This window comes from Syngnathus acus, chromosome 12 (assembly GCF_901709675.1).
Source record: "Syngnathus acus chromosome 12, fSynAcu1.2, whole genome shotgun sequence".
NCBI lineage: Eukaryota > Metazoa > Chordata > Actinopteri > Syngnathiformes > Syngnathidae > Syngnathus > Syngnathus acus.
The window spans coordinates 7,481,638-7,498,872 of record NC_051097.1 but is presented as its reverse complement, the minus strand read 5'-3'; the positions used below and the strand labels follow the sequence as shown (position 1 = coordinate 7,498,872).

Sequence of the window (17,235 nt, the reverse complement as noted above, 5' to 3'; positions counted from 1 at the left end):
TCCACCGCGGGCCATCTGGTGGCGTAGTGTACAACGGAGCCGAAGAATAAACACATCCATCAATGAATATCATTAATTTGCCTTCTGTGTTCATGGAACGTCACCACCGTGTCATTCTGTGTTGAAATGTAGCGGCCTGATTCAAACGGCAGATTGCAGTCAGGCTGTTGGGAAGCATCAATGTGGTTCTGGTGATCCGTCGTCACCTTCCCGTTGCAGTTTGTACTTTAAAAAAAAAAAAAAAAGTGGATCAGAGAAGCGGCTCGTAAAATGTATGTACGCCGGCGGCCGTTATTTGTCAAAGCCTTTGACAGGTAATCAGTGCATGTGCAATGCTTCATTTGGGGGAAATCTCCATCAGTCAAGTTGTGATTAAAAACAAAAGTTACAGTTTAAGGGCTCATTTTTCCCCAAAAGTGCTTTCGTCAGAAATTTCTCAACTGTCGTGTTTACAAATGACGCTTCCATCGTGTGAAGCTAGCTCCAGATGTGTTTGGAATATCCACCAGTTGAATCTTTATTTACTCTGGCCGGCCCGCGATGAATCCGCTAGCCTTAATTAGCACGAGCCCCCGCAGTAATTTTGGCCGCGACATTTTACTGAGACTGACGAAGCTCGACAGAGGTGAAACTTACCCCCCCCGGGGGCCGTGACCTTCCTCCTCTAATGAGATCACACGAGACCGCCGTGTTTCTCTCCTCTACGCCGCCAATATCAAAATAGACGCGAGCAGGAAATCCGACAATCCGACACGATTGTGTCTCGCAATCTGGCAGAAGAGCAGAGATGCGCAAGCTTCCTTCCGGCCTTCCGAACATTTGTCACCATGAAGATAAGACCGCATTGATTCGGCATCATGGAAATTTACGGCAGCCGATAAATCAATCGAAGGGGCTGCGATGGTGGATCTTATTAGCTAAAAGGAGCTAAAGTGTTAACCGTTGAAAATCCAGCGCAACCTTAAAGGGGGCAGATCAAAATAATCCATCAGAGGCATCAGACAGTCAAACATCCTCGATGTAACCGGAGATTATTGATATTCATTTTTATTGATCTCTAACTGCAACCCTGTCATATCCTCCCAGGGGAAGGGCGGGGGGGGGGCAGCAGTTTGTTGATGTAGCGGGTCTCATCCGAGTGAGGATGTGGGCACAACAGCCGCCCTGGCGCCTCCCGTAACTCGCTGCCACGTGGCCAGCAGTCTATTAAGCGCCATTGTTTGTTGTTCTTCACCTCGCGAGCATGTGCCGCTAAAACGACTAACCTGAGGCTGACCTCTCCTGGAGCATTGACGTCTAATTGGTGCCTCTCAGCTAGCTCCTGAGACGGCCAGATGTTCAGTAGCCACCTTATCTTCCTGTTCAAACTCACCTTCAACTGCCAGGTGTCTGTTTTTAGTCCTTTTATTTGGGTCACTGCTGGAAAAGATTGAGACAACCTATATTTTGCCTCTGATATATTGCAAAAAACTGCACAGAGAGGTCAAGTGCTGAGTCAACTATTTGCGTGTTTGTGTGTGTGTAGGAAGGATAATATAGTGTAACACTCATGTTGCAGACAGGCTAGCTCATCAAATGTTCATTTCCAGAATGGTAAATGTCAAGTTCTTGTGCAGAAAACAGATGGTTGCCGATGGCCTTCGGCGGTGATGCAGCGGTCACTTTGCCCTCGAAAAAGTCTTTTTAGGCTATGGAAGTCAACGATATGTACAAGGAGTTGAAGCGACTTGTCAAGCTTTCCGTCACTCACAGCAAACTAAAAATACAAAAAAATATTTTACGGAAGAATTAGACTGGTGAAGGTTGAATCAATGCTTCAAATGCGCAGCTGAAGTGGCTAATGCTAACGCTAGCTGACAAACAGCTAAATTCACATCTTGTCGTACTCGGAAGATAGACGAAAGTATTTTACTGTCGTTTACACTTACGCAACCAAACGGAGACAAGCCATGGCTAATCAATTTTGTATCTTTAGTGTAACAATGGTGCTCCTCCCCTCTGTCAGGCTGCCAGTGAAAGAAGCGAGAGACCAGAAATTTGAGTGCTTTGTGTTCTCAAGGTCTCAAAGACGGTGAAAAAAGACAATTACAATTCACGTAATTGCCGCAATACATTATTGAAAAGAATTAGCAATTACGTATATATTATTCTTACATTCAGTAGCTAGTAGCGACCCTTTAGTTGCGTTCCACGAACTACCCAGAAGTGATTGTAAGTGCTGTTGTACCAAATCTTAAATTGTCTCTTCAGTTAGCATCTTTAAGCTAATTCTTATCCAGACTACCGTGACTGCAGTTGGTCGAAATAGCGAGCCCGTGTCAAGTCATGTCTGCCGCTATCACTGATCCTTTGAATCTTCCCACTGCATCCTTAGCTCCAACGGTCCAAAGCTCATATCGCAGTCCCTCTGACCGCTCTGCTCGCCTTTGATAGCCAGGCCCGTTTGCATCTCCGAGTCCTAGGGGCTCAGCCGTGCTCAGACACTTCCCGGCCTCCCTTAGAAGCTGCTCGGAGGCAAGTGAGAGGAAATTTCCGATACGAGAAACGAACGCCGCTAACGCTTGACGCGATGGCGCTCTCCTTCTGAGAGCCTCTTTGCATTCATAAAAAATGTTTGCTTGGCTCTCGGAATAAAGTCGTAAGCCAGCCCCCTTCTGACAAGAAGGCTGGCCGGAGATAAAAAGATTGGTTTGAAACAGGTAGCGACGCAGATGCTGAGATAGCTTGTAGCAGATAAATCAAAGCTCTAGTGGGCAAACCATCCTTGAGTAAATCCACCTTGCTTCTCCCTGGCAGCTCAGATCAAGAAAAATGCAGTTGTGAATGTTATTTATGGGCCTTTTTCCTTTTTTCCCTCCTGGCCCTCCATATGTCTTGATAGTCTTCCGGCGTTCGTGTGATGTGCTACCCTCGCCGTGTCAAAACTTCTCGCAAGGGCTGGCAGCCGTTGGTCGATTGGCGAACGGAGACCGCCGCATAATGAATAGAGCGCCTCACTATTTGGCAGCGTTGGGGATAAGGGAGGCGCGTTTGTTAACTTTGGGCAAAGGCGAGGATGATGACACGCGCTAATGCTTTGACCAGCCAGTAATCAACACTCATTATTTTTATTGAACCTTCCTGGAGAGCCAGCTGCTGTCACTGTACATGTGTGTGTGTGTGTGTGTGTACTGTACGCCCATCCGGCTGTAATTATCAGACCTATTCGTAACTAATGAGCACGGCCATATGCATGCGGTGTTTGCCCAATTAAGGCTTGACTGAAACTCGCTTAAAGAGCCCTCGCTAGTCACACGTTTATCGTTTAATGTGGTCTAAAAACACACACACCGATAATCAGACCGACATTGAGAAGTTTGCCTTCATCTGGATCAAAGTCGATCAAGGCCAGATTGTCGGATGTGTCAAAGTGGTTTAACCCGTGGTGTGACGTTTTTGGGTTCAAAATTGAAATCACCGTTCAAGTTTTTATTTTCAAATATGAAATATGAGCGGTATCTTGTGAGCAAACAGCAAAGGGAATAAAAAAAATGGGTTTCCATAGCACCCACTGTGTTGCTGGCATCCTGTTTCCATATACATCCTGCCCCCTCTTGCCTTGCCATATTTTCGCTTTGCCACGGCGTGAGTTCCTGGCATGAAGGTCCGCGCTCCCCACCAACCCACCCCCACTTCCTTGCTCGGTGGCCCGGCCGCATGGCGGGAGGGAGCAGGCTGCTCACCTCTGAGGGCAGCTGGCGTGCCTGATGGCCTCATTCATCAGACCTGAGGGCCCGGGATTTCTTGATGGACTGGGGGAAGGGGTGGGGGGGGGGGGGGGGGTCGCGTTGCGGGGTGCCGTTGTTGACTGCTTTGGGATAGTTATTAAATAAGCCATGATGACAGGCAAAGCAGCTCTTTCAAGTCCCCTCAGCATGCATGTTGGAAGGCGGGAGTGTGGGAGCCAAACAAATAAAGGGCGTCCTTGGGTAATGGCGGCCTCGGCCTACGAGGTTTCGAGGTCACAAATGGCGCGGCTTGGAGAAAGAATGTACAGTCGTTTTAAATTAATTAGCTTGGAAAAATCGCTTTTAGCCTGGGTTGAACGTGGAAGTTAGGAGAGTGCATTTTGTGGGAGTCAAGTCTGCAGTTTGGGATTTTGGAATAATAGCTTGTTCTATCATCGTCAATTATCATAGCAAAAAAACAATTGACGACCTGAGAATCTATTCATAGTCGGGAACAATCACCGTAGTCATTTGGACAGCCGCAAACACCAAAGAGGAAGAATCAAAACGCCCTTTCCAAAGCCCAAATTGAGGGGTTTCAACATGCGAGTATTTTGAGTCGAAACAGAAATCCCAGTTTGTCGTCCACTGAAGACAGATGACTCGCCTCGGGCGAGGGCCGACGACTGAGTGACAGAACCCCTCCCGAGGTCGGCCTTTTATGCAAACACACAATCACGCCTGCACACTGAGGCCATTGAGCCACCCGGCAGGGGGAGAAGACACGGCCCGCGGGCTGAGGGGACGGGGCGGGGGGGAGGTGTCCAGAGGCCACTCAGGTCTCGCCGCAGTCATGAAAAAGGCCACCGCGAAACTCCCGGCATGGGAAAATTCCAGCCTGCACCTTCCGCATTCAAGCCCGACAGTAGCCCGCCATTGTGTGTCTTTGCGAGTGTGCGTCGGTGTGAGATGGCGAGATTCCCTTGACCCTCGGCCTACTCCGCAGCTGTCAAACTATAAGCGAAAGAGAGAAAGAAGGAGAAAGGGATGCAGAGATGAGAGAAGTTGAATGTAGTCCCCGAGGGCGCAGCCAAATGACTCACTGACATCCTCTTGGCGAGACCCACCCGGACACATTTTACGGCTCGTATTTATCTTCCGCTGCTTTGTGTTGGGACTGTCATGCGAAATTCTCTGATGAGGTGAATCGAAGAAAATCACATTTGGATCATTAAAATATTACAAAATAAAATGTATTTATAAAATATATAATAATGTAAAAAATATATACATATTATTCTTAGTATTTATTTGTGTGTGTGTTTTTTTTTAGTGGACTAATGTTTGCATGAGTCATTCGAACATTTTAACAGAAGGTTGTTCATTCCGTTAAATAGCAACAATTCCATTTATTACATTTGTTCCGTATGGTTATTTAGTTTGAGTAAACAGCATTTAACAAATACAATCGTTTTTTTTTTTGCACTGCAATGACCCGACAGCAAAAACTTGTTTTAAAGAGCCGATTCCATATACAAGTCGTTCTCTCGCGGCCCAATTTGCTCATGACAAAATCAGCAAACACAGCTGCGGGCTTAATGAGCCTCTCTCTTGACAACAAACTCCGCCGTCGCTCCCTCCGAAAAGCATTTGCAGACACTCCAGCGGCCCCGAGTGTCGCTCGTCCACCGTCGCCTCGCTCGTGTAATTATCTCGTCAATTAGCCCGGAGGTGGGAGGATATATGACACACTCGCCATTTTCACCCCCTTCACCATTTCCTACTGGTTCCCAATTGCTGATAATTTTAGGTTTGCTCTTTCCGCGTGCGCCGCCGACAGCCTTCCTTTTTATTTCCGCGCTGATGGATTAGCAAACTCTCATCATTTTAAAGCAGAGTTCCTCTTTCGAGAGCCACCGTATTTTGGTTTTTGTGAGACTATAAGAACCAAATGTACCAAATAAGTGAATTATTTTGGCTTTATAATGTCTGTTTATCTTCACATCTGCGTAGGCTCAGCACTGATGACTAAGTAAATGATTCAGGCTGTTCTTTGCATCGCGTGTCATCTGCGCAATGTTTTGCCAGAATTCAAATTTTTCAAATTTTTCGCTCGCGTCACCTTGAACGACGTGGTCTTTATAGGAAAGCTAAAAATAGGGCGATGAGATGAGAATGTCAGCCACTCTATTCATTTTTAACAAGATGGTAAATGGGCTAGCTGGATTTTCTTTTTGGATGGGAGAAGAAAAATGAACAAAAGTGGAAATGGAATTTTGAATGATGAATGCCTCAATATATCCACCTGCGTTCGCCACGGCCACAACAATGGCAACGCTGGATATCGTTCACGGGTCCCCGCGGGAACTCTCGGCCACACACTGGCCCACAAACTTGGCCGCGTCTTTTATTGTGCTCGGCGACGCATGCTTGGAGATGTGGCCCGATGTCTCTTAGAGACTTCTTTGAATAGACATGGACAAAATAGTCGATAGGCCGGAACGTACTTGGCAGCTCGTGGTTCTCTCGGAATAACAGACTCGTTAATCTGTAGTTCCTCGTCGGGTTTGCGATGTCACTTCCTGTTTGCTGAGATATCTCGGTGAATATGCAAAAATATCCTTTTTTTTTTTTCTGTTCCTTGTAGTCAGTCTCTTGTTTGCCTTCCATCACGTTGGCAGCGGTGCACACTATCGCTCCCCGCTAATTGACACCCCAACACATTTGTAATTGGCATTCTGACACCTTCAGAGTGGAAATATCAACACCCGGGACATAACCGACAGCGGCGCACTCAGTCAAGCGCCGCCCGTGAGCACGTATCCATGCAGAGGGCGAGAAAACAAAGACTTATGAGATGGCGTTGCGTCTGTCCGTTCTCTCTGCAGCTGTTCACCTCACTGAGCTCTCAATCACTTGAGTTTTGTTTTTGCGTGTGTGTGCGGGAAGATTGTGGGCTTCTAAATGTGTGTTGCAGGGTTAGCCATGTAGAAGAACAGCAGGTCTTTTTTTTTTTTTTTTTTTTTACGGTGAACTTCCCCCCCCCCTAGAAGCCATCAAGGTCTTGCCACTTGGTGCTCCGAGTGCAGCTTCCGTGAGCAGCGGCCTTTAATTTTTCAAGAGCTTGTATGCATGTTAACTTAACCTCAGCGTGACCTCGCCAATGTCAGTCTCCCTGGGCCCTTGAGTCGTGCTTTTTTATTCCTAGTCTCCCTTTTTTTTGTCTCCTTCATCCCGGCTGTAAAACGTCCCGGCGATGAATTCGTCGGTGATTGGTGAGCCAGTGATGGAGAATTAATTGCGAGAGGCTGCTGTCTGAGAATAGCACCGTTCCAGCAGAGCAGATTAACGGCAGAAAGATGTTTCTTCTAATTCTGGTGTCCGAGGTAACCGTCTCAGGAAAGGTTTTTTTCGTCCGGCTCCACAGTCAGCGTCTCTAGTTGGAAGTTGTGTAGTTCATTTTTTTCCCCACATCCACAATAAATCCTCAACCTATTCCCCGCCATTCACAAGTATCACGTATTCCCCCCGAAACAAAAAACACATGCTAGGACTATGGTGCCCTTGTTCCCGTCACCCCCCACCCAAAAAAACGTCTCTTGTCGTAGCCGATCAACGCAAGACGGCGAGTAAAGCAGAGCGAGAGGGAATGAAGGGATTGAATTTGACATTCAGACCCCGCCACCACCCCAGTCCTCCCCTCCTCCTCCTCCCTTTGCCCCTCCGTGCCCCCAGTCATCCATTTAACCCCGCCACGGAGGCTGGTGCAATATTAATGCCCTTAAACACAGATGAGGTGAAAATGTGTCTGAAGGAGCAGGTCCCTGTAGGCAGGGCACAAGCTCAGATATTCCAACACATGCACAAGTCATACTAATTCTTTTCCACTTAGACTGTACACGAAGTGGCCGGCCAGCCGGCCAGCCAGCGAGTGTTTGTGCAGTCCCGCTGTTTGAAACTGAAACAGGCTTAAGGGAGATTTAAGGATCAAGGTGCGTTTACATGAAATCCAAAACCCAGAACTGAACCTCCCCCCCTCCCCTCTTGAAAACGAAAGCCAGGGTGTTGCGCACTCGGTGTGGAATGTTGATCTGAGTGGAAAAAGAGTGGAGGCAGGTGAGAGGTGAGGTGAGCGGACACGGGTGTCGAGGAGGGGGGCTCCGGGGCAGGAAATCGATTCGGCCCCCATGTTACCTGAATAATGAATAAGGCGCTGTGTCCAGAGATTGCCGGCAATAGCTGTAAGGCGAAGTGTTGGACGGCCGTAGTGTGGAGCGAGGAAAAAAAAAAAAGGTGCCCTAGCTTGATCTCGACTTTCCATTTTTAATTTATATGATGATTCAAAATGCCAGGAAATGAAAAGTCCTCACCGGTCGGTGTCAGTGGGTTTGCAGCACCGCCGCACTGCCAATGTTACCAAAGCAACATGAACCCACTTTTGAAGTTAATATTTTTAAGGGTGGAATGCTAAAGTGCAAATAATGCTTAGCGCCAAGAATAATCAACTGTCTGCCAATATGCAAAACGCGTTCAAAGGAAGCGAGGGGCTTTACACTCACTCGAAGACAGTTAAAAGTTTTTCTCGTTCTGCTTGCGGTTTGAAATTGTCAAAACAAAGAAAAAAATCGTTAAGTCATCCTTCGCCATATTGCGGTTTGATTTTGCAATTGTTTTTCATCAAACCCCTCTTGTAAAACAAATGAAACAATACCATCTGTATTTGGTTACTTTTCATGACTTTTGACTTTATATTCTGTATTTACACAGTTTAACGAAAAGCAGGCGCCATCTTTGACGTCGATAGCCGTCATTGGCGGTGAACGAGTTAAGATAATTTACCAGAGTTACAACCTCTGAGAGAAACCAAGACTTTGATGTGGCCCAGGCTGAGAATTAATTTGACACCAAATGGTTTGTTCGAGCCTTGACGTTGGTCTCTCGATCCATTTGTCAAGGCCGAACACTCTCCCGAGTGTTTAGAGTCGTAATATTTGATAAGCAGACCGCATCCGAGTGTGTGTTTGTCATCAGGATGCTCCTGGCTGACTCTCTGGCTCTCGTTGGAGAATATCAAGAGGTACTACGTTGAAAGAAATAGACGCTGGCATGTAATCTACTTAAAGCATTGATTTATCTCTTTATCCAATTGCGCCGCCTCACGTAACCCGACTCCAGGCTATATCTCGTCATAAAAAGGAAATGTTTATCTCCGCGTATTCAATTAACGGGTCGGGAGGTATTTCCGAAGTAGTACTCCGACTCGGTTTATCCTCCCGCGGAATGTTGTCAAAGATCCAGAGATGTGTTTCTTTTCTCTTTTGGAAGGGATCCCCAAAGACGTGGTATTTGGTGTCGTTGTTTTCTTGCGGCGAGGAGGAGAAGTGTGTACTGTAGTCCAAATAATTGGTTCAAGATTCCCAGCAGGGGGAAGGTAAACTGAAAGTGACACCGAGGCTGAGAGCGATGCCTTCCTTTTTTCGGCACTCGAAAAAACACAGTTGCTTCGGACTGAGAACGACGGCCGAGTGTACATGTAAACATATTGGAGCTATTTTAGTCCTGATTTTGACACATTTTGAAAAATCCTCACGAGTGTACCAGCAGCGACCCTAATGCTTACCGCCACCCTGTTCTCGGATTCATTATTTATACCGCAGGCTACGTAGCAACTGATTTGATGTGATGCCGCATGGAGGGCAGACTGAGTAAGGGAGAAGGCCTGTTGAGGTTAAGTGCTCGGTTGTCTGACTGCGAAGGGAAGAGGTAAAGGAAGCTCGAGGGTCGTAGAGCAACCATGAGATCATCCCAGGAGAGAAGATCGTATATTCCGAGATGCGCTTTCAGGAGCTTGGCCCCCATGCCACAAATTTGCCGAGCGCTCCTTCTTGTTTGTCTTTAATAATCCACCAGGTCCTCGCAATGATGTTGGTAGCTCAGAATAGCTGAAGCTAACAAAGCCTAGCGCTAGGCCTCTTCTACCACCGTCTGGGACCTGCACAGGTATATGAAAATTGTTGCTTCGTTGGACCGGTTATTCCGCTACTCTGTGTAATCGTCAAAAGTCCTCTGTAAATTGTCAGATTTGAATATATTAAAACACGATTAATCGATTTTTAAGCAAGGCAACAATCGACTAATCGGGTTTACCCTTGACACCGACAGAATATGCACTTCTTCTAAGCTAAAAAATAAAATATATGTCTATACAAATAAAAAAATAAAAATAGAATAAAAAATAATATGAAAAGAAATATATATGTATATACAAATTTATTGTGTTACACGCCTTTCTATTTTCTATTTTTTCTATTTCTTTCTGGAAAGCAACGTGATCAGTTGACAATACGTTCGTGTTACCGTTCAATTTAAAAGGGAATGTTGTGAGCGCGTCCTTACTTTATCTCTCGCTGTGTTTCACCACGCAAGGCAAATTTATTAAAAGCCCATGCTGTGATAACAGATTATACATTAGATGCAACTCCGGCACTCACGTGTATGCTCATGTGTACGTGCGTGAAATAGAACCCCCGATCATCATATCGGAGAAGAAAAGTCAACACTGTTCCCTGCCACGCTCCATTAACAACAGCAGAATTCATAATCGCATTCATTTTCCAGCAGCTTTATTTAATAAAGTGGAATAGGCCTAGTGCCTCCATTACCATAATGCTACTTAACATTAATCTCGGTCATTAAAGAAGACTGATAGGCAATCCCTCGGCGCTCGGGTCTTAGAGATGAACTCAAGTCGGAGAAATGCTTGTAATCATAATGCGGCCCAATGCAAGATGGCCGTAAAGCGTTGGCCGATAGGAAAGTACAACGTCATTGTGTTCAGATGAGTAGCGCTAGCTAATAAATGACAACAGTATTGTTATTTTTTCGTCCTTGTTGTACTTCCGACTTTTTACCTCCACCTATTCCCTCGCCTTCGCCAGGCTGTCCTCCGATGCCTCCTCTTTACTCGCTTAATCAATAACCGGCAACCCCCCCCCCCCCATCAACACGCACACTTGACATCTTCTTCCCGGCAATCCACATTCCGATTTCTCTGGCTTCAGCTTTGAAGAAGGATGTCAGCCGGTCTCACTTCACGCAGCTTCATCACTCCAGAGACCCGACCTCGAGACATACCTCTCTTTTTGTAGATCCGCTTTATCTCTTCATTGCTCCGTTTGAGTCATATCTTCGCCCAGCGTCTGCGTTAAAATAAATAAACGGCAAAGAAATATGGAAAAAAAAAAAGCTTTTGATTCCACCAATCTCTTAAGTGGTAATGGACTGACTGGATGCTGTTTTAATGTTTCATATTTTTATTACCACTTTAGTGAGTTGTTTTGCCAATGAAACTTGATTTTTTTTTAACAATGGATCTGTCCTCTCCAATCAATAATTCACCAATTCTTTCCAAGCAAGCAGCATTGCCGTTGAACTTGATTTCACAAACTAATCGGCGGGATTAGGCCACTCATAAATCAATTGTCAAAGTCATTCATAAGTCATTAAAAAAAAAAAAAAAAATTCCAATGCCCCATTACCTGGTAGTCAGTACTAAAGTGTTATGGCAATACATCCAGTATTATCATCATAAACACCAGGAAAGAGCAAGCGTATTTGTTTTACAATGCGGATCATTTGTCTCCACGTTTACGTCCTTACTTTTTGTTAAAAAAAAAATCTTTTGCCAAAAGCCTCCAGCTACTGGCAAAATTCTTTTCCTGCTGCCTGTATGAGTGATACTTGCTTGAAACTCACCCTAGAAAGAGTGCATTATTTATTCTCCAGTTTCCCCTCTCTAACTCTGGAGATTTGTTCAGAACATAGTGCAACTTTGCTATCAAGATGTAATGCATCTTTACATGGCTGGGTGAAATCTGCTTTTAAGTTTACAGTGACGCTGAGTCAGCGATTCTCTTTGGCATGGTCCGATTAGCAGACAAGTCTTTTGTATACGCTATTCTTGCATTGATGCTTTGTAATGGTGACTAATCCTCATACCACAGACGACGCCTGGAACTCCTAAGAGTAAACCGTCTGGATGGTCTGCTAACATGTTTAGTCAAGTCTGTTGAGATGAGCTTAGTGCCTTTTTGTCCCCCCCGTGAGCGACGCTGTGATCTGCGACAGAGCCCGCAGAGGCACCGGCCTCCCATCAGATCAAGCACCGCTAATTAACTTGTTTAAACAAGCGAAGGAGCGAGAGTCAAGAGAAAAGCTTTCAGTCTGGTTTTGAAAAAGCCATTAAAAGGCAGCTGAACTCGGTGACACAAACCGGGGCCGGTGTTTAGTCTTATCGACGGCCCGGAACCTGAAGCTTTTGTGTGTTGTGTGTGTTTATGTGGCAAGAGGAGGGAAGATTATGGCGCTCTGTGTTTATAGTGGACGCCGGACAGGAATGACAGACTTTGCTGAAGTCTCCCAGATGTGAGTGAGGTGACCTTTGACCTCCCCGCGTGTCGAGTGTAATATGGTCGTCTATGATCAAAATCTACTTTCTGACCTACCTGTGTATTTCTGCATGTAATTTGCCAGTACGTGAAAAGTGTGATGTGATTCTCGTGTTGTCGTCAGGGCAGTCGCGGGCAACGCTAACGAGCTCATCTAACCGCTACGGCAACAGCCTCAGGAAGTTGCACGTCCCCTTTCGTCTTTGTTGTTTGTGATCATCGGCAATTTAATTAGACAGAGCCGCTTAATAATAGAAACATTCAGGTTGAATGGAAGCGCAATCTCCATGGGGATGTCGGACACACACACACACACAAATACACTGTGCGTCGAACCCGCTAGCATAATTGCGTTGGAAGTTCGGGTCAAATCAGCTTGTGAAATCAATCCTTAGTAAATGTTATTCTAATATCCTAGTCTATATTCTTAAAGTAAGTCTTTAAGTAAGCGTGTCTTCCTAGACCTGAGCCGGACCGAAAGGCATGTCAGACTCGCTGCTGTGCCTCAGCGTGATGCATGGTCTTCATTTCCCCCCCGTGGCCCGTCTCCCGCTTCCACCGTGAGACAGACGGCGGAAATGAATGGTGGGGAAGTCATCTCCCACGTTGCCATTGTCTCCGCCCGCCGCGCATTGGAATTAACACATTTATTAAAGTGCTGGGTTGAGACCTCCACTTATTGCGTTGCCAAGCGGTGCAGGCCAGGGGTTGCTCGTCATGAGAAAATTGAATTAAAAATGCTGAATGAGTGAATGAAAAGGTTGTTAGATTGTAATTGGGGAAAACTAACATTGCGTTAGTCATTAGAGTGCAATGGCGTCATGAGTTTGATTTGCTCTGTGACCACAGAGCTTAAATCACCTTTCCCCATTGAAATGAATGGAAATGCCATTAATCTGTTCCAAAATTAAAACCCACACAAATTGTGGTAATGCATTTTTGCAGTCTTTCATATTAACTCGGAGTTAGTTTGAAGATACCAAAGGTGACAGCAAAGGTGATTTTATCTGCTGAAGTTTGACGATCCGAGATCAACTCCTGACAGGTCCATTAGCATAGGTATGTGCTAAAATATGCTCCTTGGCATATTTAAGCCTTCCAACAGTCTGGCCGGTCACAACCAGCTGTCAGCATTTTTTTTTTTTTCTTCTTCAGGGAACTCATACAGGAGGACGATGTTAGAAATTCTTGCTTCATGATTGGATCAGCTCATGAGTCTTAACGGCACTTCCCGTGGTTTTTGATTAGACCCTGCAGACTGTGAAGCTACTGTAGCGCGGACCCTTTGTGCGCTCTCATTTCCTGCCCCGTGTCTCCAGGCTGGGAGGTAAATAGCAGACGCTTTCATTCTGAGGCCGAGCCGCCCTCATCTCGTCACCCTCTGGCTTCATTTTCTCCTGCGCCGGCTCGATGTCATGTCTCAGGGGCACCTCATCTCCTGTCCCTTTGCACTTGGCCTTCATCAGCCCCCCCCCCCCTCAAAGCCTTTGGGCTACAACATTCTAATGGAGACCACTTACATCTCCTTTTAAATCTTAACACTGCTGGTTAACCCCGTATTGATGTACCGAGACGCCCCGCCCCCCGGGCTTGATCAGCCGCTGGAGCAAAGACGTTTGAGTAAAGACAGATCCGGTTCGCAGACAAAGAAAAATAATGATCTCCATCCATCAAAAGCTGAACAGAGCTGCGTTGTTTTTTCTTTTCAGGCCTTCTGGTGTTTAACGTGTTTCACCTTGCCGTCCGTTTATTTGCGTCGCTGCTTTAAATGCTTGAGGCAACCGGGTCAAGGATCCAGGTCAAACGTTTGCTTGTCTGTTTTGAGGGTTACGGCTTGTAGATTCGAAATGTGTTTGGGTCCAGGGATCCTTAACGGGCGATGTGGTAAATAAGCCAAGCCCAATACACTGGTTTGTGTTTTAGTTCCAAGATACGGCTTGCGGAATGTCCGGAGCCTCCAGTTTGAGAAGCGCTGCTGTAGATAATGCAGATGTTAGCTGATGATTGATTTTCTTCATCAGGCCAGATGCCGGCCATACAAGCGTACAACAGAGCCCGAAAAACCATCAAGCCGCTCTCTTCTTCCCCTCAGGCTAAGGGAGCTTTATGTAGTCCAGAAACGCTTGTCCAAATATCTAATAAGCCGTCTTTAGGCTACATCCCACCTTCATCTCCCTCATACCTCTCGCTCCCCAGAGGCTTTTGCATCAAAGGAAATGTGTTTACCCAAAGGATCATACGCAATATCCCCGCTCAAGCGCGTCCGTTGGTATTCCCGGAGTATATCCGCACGACAGGTGGCCTCCCCCCCTCCCTCCAATAAAACCCACAAGTTTGCTGCGGTCCTTTCAAGGGCCGGCCATACGTATCCTTTTACCCCAGGCAACGTTGGCCTCCCTGGTCTGGGACATGTTAGCAAGCTGCCAAATGAAAGGGGATAAATCACGCAAATGAAAACAAATAGAGCCGGGGCTAATTAAAAGCATTTGGGCTGCTCTGAAAACATATTTGGTGGTGCTCCCGGAAACATATGTTCCTCCCGGGGTCTTCTGAAAGGGAACAGTGTTTGCCCCCCCACTTCTTTTCCTTTACTTGTCATGAATTTTGTGCACACACGCACAACAAAAAGATACCGCAACTCAATGCTATGTTTTCATGTGTGTGGTTGATTTGTGCTCACTTACTAATTTGATTTTTCTTCTTCTCTCTCCCTCTCCCACGCTCTTCATATTTTCCTGACGCTTCCATCGCAAACAAAGGTAAGTGTATTCAGAAACTTTTTTTTAACCTTTTGTCTGCACAGTAAGAACACAAATTATTTATACATGGATGTTTTTAAATACTCCATCGCAGGTTCCAGGTTTGAGGTCATGTTAGTTTGCAGAATATTTTTGTGCAATTACAGTATAACCTTATTTTTGTGGTCTGTTAATTTTGAGTGTAATTTCACTGTCATCCACAAGGTGGCAGCACACAGTTTTACACTGTGCTGAAAATGATTCAATGCTAAATGCTCTGTAATCCTGCTTTTTATGGCTGCAAAAAGCTGAGTTGTACATTAATTTCCTACGCCATCATTGCATTACGAGTTGCTGACATGTTACTCCAGTGCGAGCGAGGCAATAGCAGTTAAGAGGTTCACATAAACAGTCAGATCCCCGCTGGTTCATAAACAAACTCTCCATTTTCCGGTTCGGGCCGCAGAACGTTTCTCGCGGCGCAACCAGAAGCAAAAACTCCCTATAGCGGCGTCGCTCCCTGGCCCGACAAAATGGATCAGCTGGAGGAGGGAAAACAGGAAGGCTCGCTGACCCGTGGACTAGTTCAATTAGCATTTGCTAGGGACACCTCCTCTCAGCAGTGACTAGCTTCTATGTGTGTGTGTGTGCACGCGTGCATTCTGTGGGTATAACTGCACGTCGGCCATGAAATATTAAAACGTAAGGCTGAGAGTGCAGTGAGGTTGGAGCCCTTGTTCCCCTCCCTCATCAAAAATAAAAGAATGGTGTGTAATGTATTTGGAAGACGGCAAGAAGGCTGGCTCATTTGATGGCCACCCTATTAAAATAGAGACAACGGACACAGCATTAGGTACACCAGTTGCCTAGTCTCAATTAAATTATAGTTCAGCGTTTTCACATGAGAACACGAGAGATTAAAACACCTGCCGCAGCCCGAGAGCCGCCCGGACGCAATGAGCGAGCGCGTGTTTGCGAAATAAGGGTCAGAGGTGAGCAAGTTGAGTCGGTTCGCTCGTAATGGCTTTAACCTCTGACTACCAGCGCTGACCCGAGCCGTCTTCTAATGCGGCGTGACTGACGGCTGGGCGGCGGCCCGCATTCTTTGCACCCTTTGTTCCGAGATTGATGCAACTGATTGACGCGTTTTGCGGCTTTTCTTACAACTTGAAACTAAAAATAGCATCTCTATATACCAATACTTTAAGTAACATGTACTTGCAGGCATGTATTTATTTATTCTACCATCTTTGGCAAACTGAGTCACTTCCAGTAGTTGTGAAACTCTATTTTGCTTCTCGTGACTGTATTATACTGCCCCCTGTGGCCAAGTCGTGCACAGCAAAAGGAGCCCAAGGCACCAGTGAAAAAAAATAATAACCGATAAAGGCACTCAAGTATCATTAAAAGGAATTTCGACCTCCTTGTAAAAGCGTATCATGATGATGGGGATGATGTAAAAGTGTATTTCTGCCAAGCTCCAGTTTGTGCTCGCACAGCAGGCAGCAGCTTTTCCTCTAATGGAGCAAGAGGACTTGAAATATGACTAATTGTCGCATCTATTTCGCTCATAAACGCGCCCCTTGTTTTGGAGGGAGGAAACCAAACCGCTATTGATGTTTCCCCGGCATATTGTTTTTTACATATTTAAAATACATGGCGGTGAGGAGGAGCTCAGCGCTATGTGGGAGGTGTGGGAAGAACATCTGCTCCAGCCTGTTGCAAAAAAAAAAAAAAAAAAAAAGAGCTCCGAGGTGCCGAGTGAGACGTGCGATTGAAAATGCTTCCTGAACTGACCTCATCAACGTGTGTGCTGAGGCTTGAAGACTCTTACAAAGGTCACGACCTTTAATCCCACTGTCTAGGTCTTCAGCTGTTGTCTGTGTGCTGCAGAAGCGGAGATGTTGGATCATTTGGATTCCTATTCAGTATGTTGATTGGGCCTTTAATGACATTGATCGGAAGTGAGTAAAAATGCTTCCGTCATCATGAGGCGACTTTAATTATATATGTTTTGCTAAACAAGGGCTGCTTGTGAGGCACATAGGTTGTGTGCTGTATATGCGGGCGATGTGTTACTTTGCACATGAGTGTGTAGGCGGTTTGTTGAGGCGGATGGCAGCAGACGCCAGCTAATGTACAAGCCTATAAAAGCTAATGGATCCAGTGGGGATGGCAACGCTGATATGAAACTTAGAGGGGTGCTCTTGAGGTATATTGCCTTTAATATGCAATGTTGACGCCACATGCAAGTTTAGTGCGAAAAGCCACAATATGGCTCGGCTATATTCAAATGGCTGCGAGGAAATACTAGAACTGATTCTCAACGCTGTTTTTCTGTTT

The 17,235-nt window shown here is 45.9% G+C and overlaps 1 protein-coding gene across 4 annotated transcripts in view; it reads left to right on the top strand.

Annotated features, from left to right (window-relative positions):
- The window catches only part of unc5c (unc-5 netrin receptor C), an 84,138-nt gene that overhangs the window by 23,253 nt on the left and 43,650 nt on the right, over window positions 1–17,235 (top strand). Inside the window, exon 1 of one of the 4 annotated variants that reach the window (XM_037265586.1) lies at window positions 16,658–16,730. The exons of the other annotated variants lie outside the window; for them this stretch is intronic. Within the exon in view, the coding sequence (XP_037121481.1) occupies window positions 16,673–16,730 (58 nt within the window). The 5' untranslated portion in view covers window positions 16,658–16,672. Of the gene's footprint in view, window positions 1–16,657; window positions 16,731–17,235 lie in introns of those variants that run through there. 4 annotated transcript variants of the gene reach the window in all.